The sequence below is a fragment of the Spermophilus citellus genome, assembly GCF_964194105.1.
Source record: "Spermophilus citellus genome assembly, chromosome: 11".
Taxonomy (NCBI): Eukaryota; Metazoa; Chordata; class Mammalia; order Rodentia; family Sciuridae; genus Spermophilus; species Spermophilus citellus.
The window spans coordinates 88,930,717-88,944,772 of NC_138192.1; the positions used below are offsets into that span (position 1 = coordinate 88,930,717).

Below are 14,056 nucleotides of genomic sequence, written 5' to 3' on the forward strand. Positions count from 1 at the left end.
CTTACTGATAACAACTACTACCTAGAAAGTATAGACCCATATTTGAGGTTCTGCTTTGCATAAAATTGATGAGTTGCTTGCTATATCACTGGGCCTCTGTCTCCCAAGCTTTCTGGGAAAGCCTGGACTTGTTTTCTGTCAAGGGTATTCTAACCAATTTATGGAAGTTTCCTTGATATTATGATCCAGTCATTATCTCATCCTTCTTATTAGATTTTAATAATAGGATATGATCTGCCAACACAACAAATATAAACAACAGCTAAAAATATTGAAGTTTTAGAAAGATTTTATAAAGAGATTTTACTTCCAGAGAGAGATACCATAGAGGGTGTTGATGGTCTTCCAAGGTTTTACCTTAGGTCTTATTGTCCCAAGTAGTAGTTCTTGAAAGATAAGGAATTTAGTGGAAAATTGTCTGAGCTGGATTTGTGTAAATATATAATTAATTATAATATAACCTGGATCTATTTTTGTTCATGGCTGATAACATTAAGTGTCATTGCTTCTGTATTTCTGTATCCCACTCTTTCTACCTCTCCCCATCAGGAAAACACTGGGTACTATCAAGAGGGTTATGAAAGCAAAACAATAAAGTTATATTCCATGATTTTACATAGCTCCAGGGTAATTTTGTGCAGTTTTTGTCAACATCTTTTCAGAAAAGCAGGGGGAGAAAAAAAAAAACCAACCAGAAGAGAGCAACTAAAATGATCAAAGGAGAAAATTGATTGCATGAAAACATAGTGCTTTTGAAAAATGACAGCCAAGGGAAAAGATAATAAGCAAGTATAAAATATTGAAGGGATTAGAAAAATTAAAGATAATTTGTAATAATAATATCTTAACTTTAGAGCCATCTTTTGTTGGGAAATTATATTTTAATAAATACTTTTTAATGCACATATTAATTTAGCAATTATATTTACCTTTTAAAACTTCAAAAAGAATAACAGAGGGATTCTTAAGTAATTTAAATACTGAATTTTAAAGAATGGTACATTCTTAGTTCCCATTAAGAACAAATGTTATGGTAGGTGCTGAAAATGAGCCCATTTTTTCACATATACATTTTCCCTCTTTAAAATTCATGAACCCACCCATGTCTTTATGTAGCGGCAATGTATATGTGAAAAAAATAAATACTAGAATGTGATTATCACAGTGGGCATAATGGTCTTATACAATGGGTGAGAGATAAGGTATCTTTGGTGTCTGAGGGGTTGTCATTGAGGAGGAATAAAACAGTTTGGATACATTAAGGAACTGGAGGCTATTTGGTGTGGCAGGTACAGAAGGACCATTAGATACAAGACAGATATTTATTTGTCCTTGATCTCATGAAGCTTGTTTTATGGAGATTCATAGAGTAAGTAAACAAAAAATGAGGAAATGCAGGTAGTGTGACTGGGCTTTGTTTTTTTTTTTTTTTTTTTTTTTTTAAGACAAAGTACTGTGATAGGGAGTTCCAAGAGTTCCAAGATAGTACAATACAGTAGGGGTCCTGAGGGACAAGTACTCAGCCTCTTAGAGTTTCTAGGAAAGGCCTCACTGACAGGATAGCATTTCATCCATGATCTATGGCAAGCAGAAGCAGCAAGGCTTGAAAAGCTGTGGAGCAAAAGCTGTTTGGACGAGAAAACAGCAAAGGTATGCCCAGAGATTAACTTGGTGTGTTTAGGAAACAGAAAAAAGGCCAAGATTGCTGGGAAGAGTGGATGAAACAAAAAGGAGGAGGGTAGAGAGGGTAGGAGAGGGAGATTTTCAAAGTGAGCAGAAGACATACCAGGCATGACTTAGGTCTTATTCTAAATGCTTTGAGAAATAATTGAAGGCTATCAAGAAGGGGGATCTGAGACAGTAAGGTTAACACTGGCTGGCTTTGAAGAGAATGAGCCATGGGGAAAGACTAGAAGTGCGAGGCTACCTGAGTGGCTACTCTAGGGGTGCAGGCAGAGCCTGGCAAGGGCTTCTCTAAGGTGGTAGCAGCAGAGACAGAGAAGTAGATGGTTTATAATATATCTTCGAATTTATAAAGATTGTAGTGACCATTTGATATTTTGGAGTTTTTTTTTTAAAGAATTTTAAATTCTATTTGTTTATGTCATTTCATTATAAATTGAGCAAGATCAGGATGAAGTTATAACCTTCAAATTTCTGAGCTGGATTTACTTCTGCTTAGGAAAAACAAAAGCTATGCATAGCTAAATAAGCTAGAAATTTGAGAACTAATGAACTTTAGATGAATCTTTTGACAAATGCCATCTCCTTCTCTACCTCCTAATTTTAAAAATAAAGCATTTTAAGTCTAGAAAGGTTAAGTGGTTTGCCCAGGGTCAGATCCAAAAATATCTGGCTCTGAATTAATGTCATTTCTACATAGTTTTGCTTGAATCTCCTTGAATTAGAATCGTTACTGTTGAATAGAAAGTACTCTATTGAATTTTGAATCAATATTTAATATGATCAAGAGGTTCTAAAATTTTTTTTTCAGTTTTTTAAATTGTGCATTATAATTATACTTAATTGTGGGATTCATTATGGCACATTTGTATATGCACGTAACATAATTGGATTAGTCTCATTCCCCAGTAGCTTTCTATAAATATTAAGATCACTATGTAAATAATTGTAAACACTAAGACTTTCTTCTCTCTGTCTTGCCCATCTTCCCTGTCCCCTTTCTCCTGAATCACTGTTACCCTTCTCTTCTCTCATCCTCGATCTCCTTTCCTCCCACAGATATTGCAATTGCTGCTCCCTATGGGGGTGAAGATAAAAAAGGAATTGTTTATATTTTCAATGGAAGATCAACGGGCTTGAACACAGTGCCATCTCAGATCCTCGAAGGGCAGTGGGCTGCACAGAGCATGCCACCAAGCTTTGGCTATTCCATGAAGGGAGCCACAGACATAGACAAGAATGGATATCCAGGTGCTTTTCTGTAAATGCATGTGGCTCGTGCACTTTTTCAGTCCAAATAGCCAAGAGTACTCATTGCCATTCTCTTGATTTATATTACAAATTATTTCAGTTGAATATTTCAAGCATTGATCAGGCCTCCCCTGTACAGAAGACACTGTTCTCAGTACAGGGGACAGGAAGAAAGGCAGCTGTTTCCTGGTGGCATACAATATGAAACACTTAACTCTGAGTCTGTTTCATTGTCTTGAGGTCTATAATAAAATGTCAGAAAAATGTTGTAGAAGCTATAAACAAAAACCAAGTGCTCATTCCAAGTTTTTAAATGTTAGCCATTGTTTTTGTGCTTAATGATGCAGCATTTTCGTGGACTTGACTAATCAATGTGATTTTTTAAAAAGGTAAATTATTTATTTAATAAGGCTTGTGAGGGGACACAAGCTAAGTTGGGTTACTATGAGGCCATTTTTCTATATGTGAGAAGAGATTGAGGAAGTCATTTGCTCAAACTTGCTCACTGGGTTAGTCCATTAGAACAAGCAAAACCTTTTTCAGGCTCTTATATACTTGGAGTATTACAATGAATCCAGGATCAAAGTAGGTCTTCTTTTTATTCTAAAAAAATAAGAGAATGTAGATCACCTTTGTTGTTGAAATAGTTAATAGAAGCTCAATATACAAGTATGTTGAAAGGTTTCTAGAAATAAGACATAAAGTTTACTCTTATCTATAAATTGGCATTATTTCCAGTTATATGTTATAATAAAATATTTATTATAGAACTTTTAGAAACTACAGCAAAGCATATTTTTCCTATGCATTCATATTATTATTTTTTCTTGGTACAAGGGATTGAACCCAGTGGTACCTAATCACTGAGCCATATCCCCAGCCCTTTTTGCATTTTTATTTAGAGACAGGATCTCACTGACCTGCTTAGGGCCTGATTTTGCTGAGGCTGGCTTTAAACCCCTTGATCCTCCTGGGTTTAATGCTGCTGGGATTAGAGGCATGCACTACCACGCCTGGCTTGCATTCATACATATTTCTTTTTTCTTTTTTTTTTTTTTTTAAAGATAGAGTGAGAGAGGAGAGAGAGAGAGAGAGAGAGAATTTTTTAATATTTATTTAGTTATCGGCGGACACAACATCTTTGTTTGTATGTGGTTCTGAGGATCGAACCCGGGCCGCACGCATGCCAGGCGAGCGTGCTACCACTTGAGCCACATCCCCAGCCCCCATACATATTTCTTAACAAAGCAGAATCATGTTTTGTAAACTGTTTATTATATATTTTGTTTTCTTAAAGTATCAGAAACAATTCCCCTATTTTTCTTCTAAAACATAAATTTTATGTTTCTCTAATAAATAGCTATATCATATCTAACTTTACCTTATTTGAGGGCATTTATATCTTTACATGTAATTCTGTTGCATACCACTGAATATTTCCTTAGGACAAAATTCTAGAATTGGTATGTCAAAGATGTGCACTTTATGAACAGCCTTAAAAAATAATCCCATTTCCTCTACAAAATGGCTTTTGTCAACTTTTTCAAAAACACTCACTAGCAGTAAAAAAATAATCATTTTTCCACACTGCACCTCTTTTAAAATAATTTGGAGTACCTAGTAGATGTATTATATTGTTGTTGTTGTTGTTATTATTTTTATTATTATTATTTTGGGATTGGGATTGGACTCAGGGCCACTCGACCACTGAGCACATCCCCAGCTCTATTTTGTATTTTTTCAGAGTTAGGGTCTCACTGGGTTGCTTAATGCTTCACCATTGTTGAGGCTGGCTTTGAACTCATCATCCTCCTGTCTCAGCCTCCTGAGCCACAGATAATATTATTTTGTTTCAATTAACAGTTTTTAACTATTAATGAAGATAAACATTGTTGTTTATTTGTATACTTACTTTTGGAATTTCCTTTTTATGTTTTTTTTCTCTCCTTTTCTATTGAGACACAATTTCTCTTTCTTTCATTCCTTCATTTTTAAACTTGTGCAGTGCTTTAAATATTGACAATTTTTAACTCCTTAGCTCTTTTATACATTTCCCAGTTTGTCATGTTTGTGTCTTTGGCATAAAGATGTTTTTGAATTTTCATATAATTCAATCTGTCTGTATTTGTTCTTGTATGCTTCTCTGCTTAGAAAAGGTTTCCTTAGATTGAACTTGGATGTATTGTAAAATGCATCTGTGGTTTCAGTTTTTTTTTAAATCATTGACCAGTTATGCTCTTATGTATAAAAACTAATGTATTTTATTCTTGCTGATTTGAATGCTGCCTGCTATCATATTCAACATATGTATATGTGCTTTCTTGGTTTTGTTTCTAAAACAAGAGAACTGGTGGAAAATTTTATAATAAAAGTATAAATACACAGGCATCTGTAAAGCTTTTGCTTTTGGGGAGTGTATATGTTTGCTGGCTATACACTTCCTTTTTGGTGCTCTTTTTATGAAATAGCCAACAAAAAGTTTTTATCTACCTGAATGAAAGTCTGGTTTATGATGAGCATTTGCAATGATGAACACTTATTATAGTTTTCCAGTGTTTTATCCTCATATATCTTATCTTAGAACCTTTTAGTTTTGAGAAAATGTTTAAATCTTATGTACATTAAGCATTTCTAGAATGATACATAAGCTTTAAAAACAGTTATCATTACTAACATATTCTTTTGCTTTTGCTTAAGACTTAATTGTAGGAGCTTTTGGTGTAGATCGAGCTGTGTTATACAGGTATGTTTCATGTTCTGTACTATGGGAATATTTTGAATTTTAAAAAATTCTTTTAGTTAAGTCCCAGTGTTTGAATTTTAGTTTTAATTTTCTTAGAGTAAGGATAAAACTTGTTTGTTCTTTCTATTCAGGATTTGCTGTGGGTAAAGAGTATTTATACAAGGAAGTCTCAAAGAAAAGAACAGTATAGACTTTTTTATTTAGAAAAATGTTCAGAGTTTTTGCTCATTGTCCTTAAATTTTGTTCAGAGACATTCCCCTATGCTTTTCATTTCTCTTTAAAAACTGTATGGATAGGGGCTGGTATGTAGTTAGTGGTAGAGCACTTAACCTAGCAGGTACCAGATCCTGGGTTCCATTGTGAGCCCTTTCCCCACATCAGATGTATAGGCTGTATTTTCCTATAAGAGGAAACGAGACTGGTGTTTGTGGCCCAGTATTCTGTGAACACCGTGATTATGTAATGGATCCCCACATGAATATTTTTGTTAGAGAAATATGAATTTTTACACATTTTTCTATTTCCCAGCTTCATGTATATTACCAGTTTTCTCTATTTCATCAATTCTCATAGAATATCAACTGGTATCTCAAGTGGCTTAATATTTCTACAGATGGAGATTAAGCATGGTAGGAAACCTAACATCAATGCTAGGTGGTAGAGTTTGTGATGGTTCAACCTAATTACAGCTTTGGGGGAATGTGTGTACTTACAGATTTCAGGGATTTGTCATTTTGAGGCAATCTCATTGACTTGAGTCTACTGTATTTTTGTACAAGATGTAAACTTGGATATTTGAAATTTGGAAAACAATATTTACAGGTTGCAAATACCTTATCTGAAATTCTTGGGATCAGAAATGTTTCCGATTTTAGAATTTTTCTGATTTTGAAATAGTTACATAGACTTTACCAGTTAAACATCCCTTATAATAAGAAATATGAAATGGTTCAAAATCCACAACTTTTCGAGCATTATGTTGGTACTCAAAAAGTTTCAGATTTTGGATTTTTTTCAATTAGGAGTGCTTAACCTCTATTTTATTGTTTTAGCTTTAAAATTGCTGCTAATGAAGTAATACATGCATGTGGTGCATATTCAAACAATGCAAAAAGGTCATAGAATAAAAATATATTTTCTCATGTCAATTACTAGTTTATTAGGTATGCCCTACAAAAAATACCCATGTGCATACATGTATGTGTGTCTGTAGGCATTCTTTCTTTATTGTGGGATTTTTTTTTCCTTTTACTACAGTTATGTCTTGGATGTACCTTAGAGATTATCTTATGTCAGTCAGATGGATTTATGACACTTATATTGCATTGCATTAAGTAGGGACCTTGTAACTTACTTAAGCATTCTGCTTTAATGGACTGAGTTCAGATTTGTTGTCCCGCTTTTCTTGGAACTGAGCAATTTCCCAAGATGCAGGACTTTCAGTGCTGAAATTGGAAAAGTTTGGGGCAAACTGAGGCAGCTGGTCATCTTACACTTAAAGTTTGTTTCAATGTTTTTTGCTCTTAGAAAGAATGCTTTAGATGTTACTGTATCATGGTGAATGTGAACCTAAAATGCTGGGATCAATCCAAGTTTCTGCTCCTAAGTTTGAACTTTTTTCTTCCTTTTTTAAAAACAGGGCCAGACCTGTTATCACCGTAAATGCTGGCCTTGAAGTATATCCTAGCATTTTAAATCAAGACAATAAAACCTGCCCATTGCCTGGGACAGCTCTCAAAGTTTCCTGGTAAGGATATATGTTTAATAATAATTATGATTAATGGTTTGATTATTGTAAGAACAATTAAAAATTAAGATGGCAGGGCTAAAATATTACTAAAGCAGTTTCTGTGGATACACTCCATGTTTAAGCCATAGATTGGATTATAGAAATAGTGTTCCAAGGAAAATTTCTAGAATGCTCCAGAAATACTCAATAAATTACTATAAAATTAGTTTTTAAAGAATTATATATGGTCAATGAATATATTTAAAAAGAAGAAAAATCTGACAAGATCTCAGAACTCATTTTATAAAAATTTCATTCTAAACAGGCCCTTTTAAATGAAATCTTTTTTTTAATTAAAATTTTTTTTTTCTTTTAGTTGTTGATGGACCTTTATTTTATTTATTTATTCATATGTGGTGCTAAGAATCGAACCCAGTGCCTCCCATAGTCTAGGCAAGGGCTCTACCACTGAGCCATAAACCTAACCCTTTAAATGAAATCTTTAAAAGATAATGTTCTTTTTCAGATTTCAAATCTGTATGGCTGTATGGTAAAATTACTTTGCCCTTATATTTTGATCTTTTACTTGTTTCTTTTCTGGTTTCCAAAGAAAAATATAATATTTTTTCATAAGTATAGTGTCTGACTTCTCTGCCCCATTATTTTCCAAGTTTATCATGTGTATGATACTCAGGATTTTTGCTATATTTTCTTCCTACCTATATTATAATTTTCTTAAGTTTCCTTTAAACCGACTCATATTTTATCTCAAAGTATTTTAAAAATACAATGGAGAGGGCTGGGTTGTGGTTTAGTGGTAGAGCGCTTGCCTAGCATACACGTGAAGCACTGAGTTCAATCCTAGCACCACATTAAAAGAAAAAAAAATGAAATAAAAGTATTGTGTCCATCTACAAGTAAAAAAAAAAAAAAAAAAGCCCACAATGGAAAAGACAATATCTTTCTCATATATGAAAATAAATACAAAACTAACTATTGGAAGTTTTTGGCCCTGTGTACTTTAACATCACTTAGAGGAACACTGTTCACATTCTTTACTTGCACAGAAAAATTGCAAAGAATTATAGATGAAGAGGAAAATGATTGGTAACCAGGAAAATTTTATTTAAAAAGAGCTAATGATAGTTATTTTCCTGATTTTGTTTTGAATTATTATGTCATTAAAATCTTGAAAAATTTAGTTTATTCATGGGATTACATTAATCATTCTATAATAATTGCTCTTAATTTTTATTGATTGTTAATCAAATTATTTTCAAGATTTTGGCTTTCAGTATTACTGCCTTTCTTTCCTTCATTCATTTTTTATGTTTCTGTGAAGATGCTAATAATATGCTTGTAATTATGCTAATACTTAGAAGGCTTCAAATGCACTAATTGAAGTACTAGCTTTCATCTAAATTTGACCATGGTACACAGCTAGAACTAAACCTTGCACCATAATCCTATAAACCCATTACTTACATCAACTTTTTTTTATTGTATTCACTTCTTTAAGATGCTGGATACAGCCAACTACACTGATTTCATGACCTGTTAAGATATTGTAAAGCACATCCTCTAAGAAGCTTGGTAATTAAAGGATGCTTCAGTGGATTGTTTTTTTTTTTTTTAATTATAGAAGATATTATTTTAAATCTAACTGGCATTTCCCTTATTTAGATTTATCAACAGGTTCTGTAAATTTGAATGGAGGTTAGGAAATTATTTTTCTCATCGAGGTACCCTGAAAGGCAACATGTTTAAATTACTGAAGAATGAGTTAAATTAATCTGGGTAGTTTCATGTTTTAAGAACAATATTAAGATATGAAGAAAGATGTAGGGCTTCCTGGCCTTAACTATGCACCATCAGCCCTCTGCACCTGCCATTTCTGCATTCTTGGTTTCAACCAACTGCATATAGAAAAAAAAATTATCGTCTGTACTGAACATGTACACACTTTTTGTTTTTACTTATTATTGCCTATATTATTGTGTATTCCCTGACAATACAGTAGAATGACTATTTACATGGCATTTTCATTGTACTAGGTATTATAAGTAGGTATGATTTAAAGGTAATCTAGAAATGACTTAAAGTATGAAAGAAGATATCTGTAGGTTATATGTAAATTCTGTGCTGTTTTATTAACGAGCATCCACTGATTTTGGTATCTGTGGAGGTTGAAGGGTAGTTCACAGAACCAATCTCCTACAGATACCAAGGGATGACTATATAAGAAATGTGAGATTTGAATGATATTAAATATATCTAAGCTGGATTATAGGATTTACATGTATATATTTTCTTTTCCTACAGTTTTAATGTCAGGTTCTGTTTAAAGGCAGATGGCAAAGGAGCACTTCCAAGGAAACTTAGTAAGTATCCTATGAAAAATCAAAGTATTTTAATACTCTTACATAATCAGCACTTCAAAATGTTTAGGATACTTAGTTACTCAAATTGTTATTGTTTTTAAACTGAATGTTTATGCTTAAACACATTTAAGATGGCAACCTAATTACTTTGGCAACTATTAAGCCAGTAAATACATTTGAGAAATAATATATTTATTAATGGATATTGTGTGCCAACTAGCCCACAAAATAGCAAATATAATGCACTATATATAAATATAGCTTTTAGAAAGGTAAGCATTTAATGATGTAAGATGAACTCTGAGGGGAATGAGTATCCTTGTTATGAGTAGATGATAGATATCTCAGTAGACTGAGATATCTAGCTTTATATTTCTGGGAAATACCGAACAATCTCAGAAATAGAGATGATTTAGGAATAGTGAGGAGAAAATGTTTTCTTTACTGAATTTAATCTACCCAGCAGAGTGTACTTCCTTTCCTAAAACAATTGATGTGATCCTGAGAGCAGAGTAGGGATATTAATCAATATTGCCAGAATTTGCCAGTGCATCAGATTCAGATAGTGACAGGTGCTAATGAGTAACAAAGCAAAGAGGAGGACTGAAGCCGTTGGGCAGGTGTTCATGTGAGTGAGTCCAGCAGGACCTCACTGGAGGTAACTTCTCTATAGAGACCTGCAGGAACAGAAGACTGGTTCACACAGAAGAAATGGCAATTTCAAGAAGCCCAAGGAAGGGCTGGGACTGTGGCTCAGTGGTAGAGCACTTGCCTAACATGTGAGAGGCACTGGGTCCGATCCTCAGCACCACATAAAAATAAATAAATAAAATAAAGGTCTATCAACAACTAAAAAAAAAAAAAAAGAAGTCCAAGGAAGGAGTGTGTCTGTGTGTTTTAGAGACTGCAAGAAGAGCAGTGTGACTGAGTAGAACCAAACATGAATCACAATAACCCTGGGTTTTCACCTAAATTTGAAATGAAAGTCAATCAGTATTTAAAGAAACTTGAAAAGAGAGCTGTTGTGTTAAAAATTCATACTCTCATCTGCTTTTAAGAAACTACTTAAAGAACTGAATTTTAGAAAGTGGTAATTGTAACAACTGTGCTTCTGACTCTGCACAGTCATGTTTATGTGATTCTTAACCCATCAAACAGTCACTTACTTCATGAGGGACATGTTTATCTGACCATTTGATATGGTGGCTTCGTTCAAAGCAGGAATTTCAATTGGTACAAATTGTTTACCATAGTTTTAATATGACGTGGTTTCCAATCAATGAGTACTTAATCAAAATCGACAGAGTCTTGTCACTTGGATTAATGGCAGAAGTTTGGTTTTTTTTTTTTTTTTTAGCTCATGCTGGAGATTGAACCCAGGCCTTAGGCACACTAAAGCAATTACTCAACCACTGAGCTATCTCCTCCTCCGAGACTGAAAGTCTTAATTCACATATATTTCACCCTCTGGACTTCCTACAGCTTAAACTAAAAGAACTTTTCCTTTTATATTTTATTGCCATTGTTATTTGGAATTACATATGATATTGCTTTGGGGATGGTTGGCTTAATTATTTAATTATTATAGTAAATTTATTCAGTGTTAATATGTTGTAGTGTCCCTCATTAAAAGATATTTTTAATGAATTTGAAGCAGATCACTTCTCAGAAATAAATATCTCTGTTGACATGAAAATTCTAGATATCTAGGACCGAGGTAAGTCCATAAAGAATACATTGGTTATAAATCCTTTGATTTATATAGACTTCCAGGTGGAGCTTCTTTTGGATAAACTCAAGCAAAAGGGAGCAATTCGGCGAGCACTGTTTCTCCATAACAGGTCCCCGGGTCACTCCAAGAACATGACAATTTCTAGAGGGGGACAGATGCAGTGTGAAGAGCTGATAGCATATCTGCGGGTAAGAGATCATCTGTGTTCTGTTATCTTTTCTTTTTAATTGTTACTTTTTCATTTTCATCTAAATGACTTCCAAAGTGAAGAGCACAAAAAAATATGCTTAAGGAAATCTGGCTCTTCCAAGCGTCAAACCTGACAGTAGAAGTCATGGATCTTACTTCTGGCAGACTACAGATGGCCTTTCAACAACAATATTACTGAATGAATTATGATAAGGATATTTATTAAATATTGCTGGACTCAAGACAGTAAAGGAAATCTCCAGGGTCCAAAAAGTCAGCAATCAACTAAACCCCTGAGCTCAATCTGAATTGTGAGTTGAAAGCAAAATTTTGAGCCTAAGCTGCTGGCAAGGATGGGCACTGGGGAAAGGGTGAGTAGGAATTCCAGACACCAGCTTAGGGATTCAGACTCTCCAGGGCCTTCTGCAATCTGAGACTCCTTCATTAGGTCTAGACACTTTCATGAAGCTAAAGTGTCCTTAGGATGGAGGTGCATCTTGACTACAGCAAGAGAAGATGCAAAGAAAAGACTATACGGAGGTCAGGGTGACCTGTAACTACTTCTTTTCAATATGTGACCTTGCACAAGTTACTTATCAAAACCCAAATTTCTTTATCCTTAAAAAGGGAGTATTAATAATATCAATTTTCTTCTCTTGTTGTAAGTATTTAATAAGATACTTACATGTTGTAAAATCATAGTCTGGCATGAATCTAAAAATCAAAGGTAGTTCTTATTACTAATATTCATGGATTTCCCTTAATCATATCACAAAAGAATGTGGTTCATATTCATCTGAATATTTTAGGGGAACTGCTTCCACAGATAAAAGATGGAAATTTTAAAAAGAAGACAAACATATCGCTAAAGCTTTAGAAGATTGAGAATCGTTAACAGGTTTATTTCACAGACCCATGTAGAATTCAGCACTGAAACTCAATAATTAGAGAATGTAGAAATTGATCAGGAATAAAATTGATCATGTATGCCACAGTCTGGCTGGGCAAAATAACTGGGGGTGACAAGCAACTTGTGAAGGTTGATACAGTGGGAGCCGCCTTATTGTAGGACAGCAGAGGTATTTATACATAAACGAATACACAGCTTGACTCAATTTAGCATCATCCAGTTACAGCAATCAGTCATTAAGGAATCCTCATTATCTTAATAATTATACACAGCTTAACTTAATTGACATAATCTAGACACAGCAGTCAGTCATTAAGGAATCTCCATCATCTTAATGGCTCGCTGGTGTTCTCAAACCACTCCTCCTGGCAAAGTGCCAGATGCCATCTTGACTTGTCTGTGCCCCTCAACACATGTATAGGCCATAAAGGTAATCTAAACATTTCAAAGAGATAGCATAGGAAATATGGTATCTGATCACAATGTACTTGTGTTATCTTTCCATCACTATAAGAAATACCTGAGGTAATCAACATATAAGAAGAAAAGGTTTGAAAGGTTTTAGCCCATGATTGGTTGAGCAACCCTGAAGTTTTTAGGGCTGCAGTGAAGCTGTAATTCTGAAAGAAGTTATGAGGCAGGGCAGTACCACCCACCTCAAAGCCAGAAAGCAAAGAGCAAGAGAAAGAGACTGGGGTCCCAGAGTCCCTTTCAAGGGCATCTCCAGTGACCTGAGGACCTGACACTAGCTAGGCCAGGCCTCTTAAAGGGTTCCCCACTTCTTCAGTAATGCCTCCCTAGCGTCCAGGCTTTTATCACATGGACACTTAACATCCAAATGGTAGCAACAGTTTTTAGAAACCAATAGCAAAAAGATAACTTAGGAAATTGAGTTCCTAGGAAATGTAGTTTTAAATAACTTAAGGGTCAAAAAGAGATTATATTGGAAATATATAATTGAATCATTGTGAAAATACTACATATCACAATGTCTAGATGTCACAGAAGCAAAATGTGAATGTAAGTGTATATCCTTCAATGCCATTTAATTTAAATGAATGAGGGAAAGTAGAGGTATTAATTAGACTAGCTTCATAGAATTAGCTGGCTTTGTGTTGTGCACTTGTAGATTTCTCCAGATACTTTAAGTTGATACCATCTTTAATGTGAAGATTTTCCATTTCTAGGATGAATCTGAATTTAGAGACAAACTTACTCCAATTACTATTTTTATGGAGTATCGGTTGGATTATAGAACGGCCGCTGATGCCACAGGCTTGCGTCCCATCCTGAACCAGTTCACCCCTGCTAACCTCAGTCGACAGGTACTGTCTCTCCCAGTGTGCTCCTGCTACATACTCGGATCTTTATTAAGTTCTTATAATTTGTGTTCTTAAATATCATAAGGGATTGCTTTTATAATGTTGGTAGATGTTT

General features: G+C 34.3%; 1 protein-coding gene across 2 annotated transcripts in view; it reads left to right on the forward strand.

The window, feature by feature from the left end:
• Positions 1–14,056, forward strand: part of ITGAV (integrin subunit alpha V) — a 92,200-nt gene that overhangs the window by 49,799 nt on the left and 28,345 nt on the right. For both annotated transcript variants that reach the window (XM_081261939.1, XM_081261938.1), the window contains exons 13-18: positions 2,743–2,934; positions 5,632–5,677; positions 7,318–7,425; positions 9,730–9,788; positions 11,554–11,708; positions 13,807–13,944. In XM_081261939.1, coding sequence (XP_081118065.1) covers positions 2,743–2,934; positions 5,632–5,677; positions 7,318–7,425; positions 9,730–9,788; positions 11,554–11,708; positions 13,807–13,944 — 698 coding nt within the window. The remainder of the gene's footprint in view (positions 1–2,742; positions 2,935–5,631; positions 5,678–7,317; positions 7,426–9,729; positions 9,789–11,553; positions 11,709–13,806; positions 13,945–14,056) is intronic.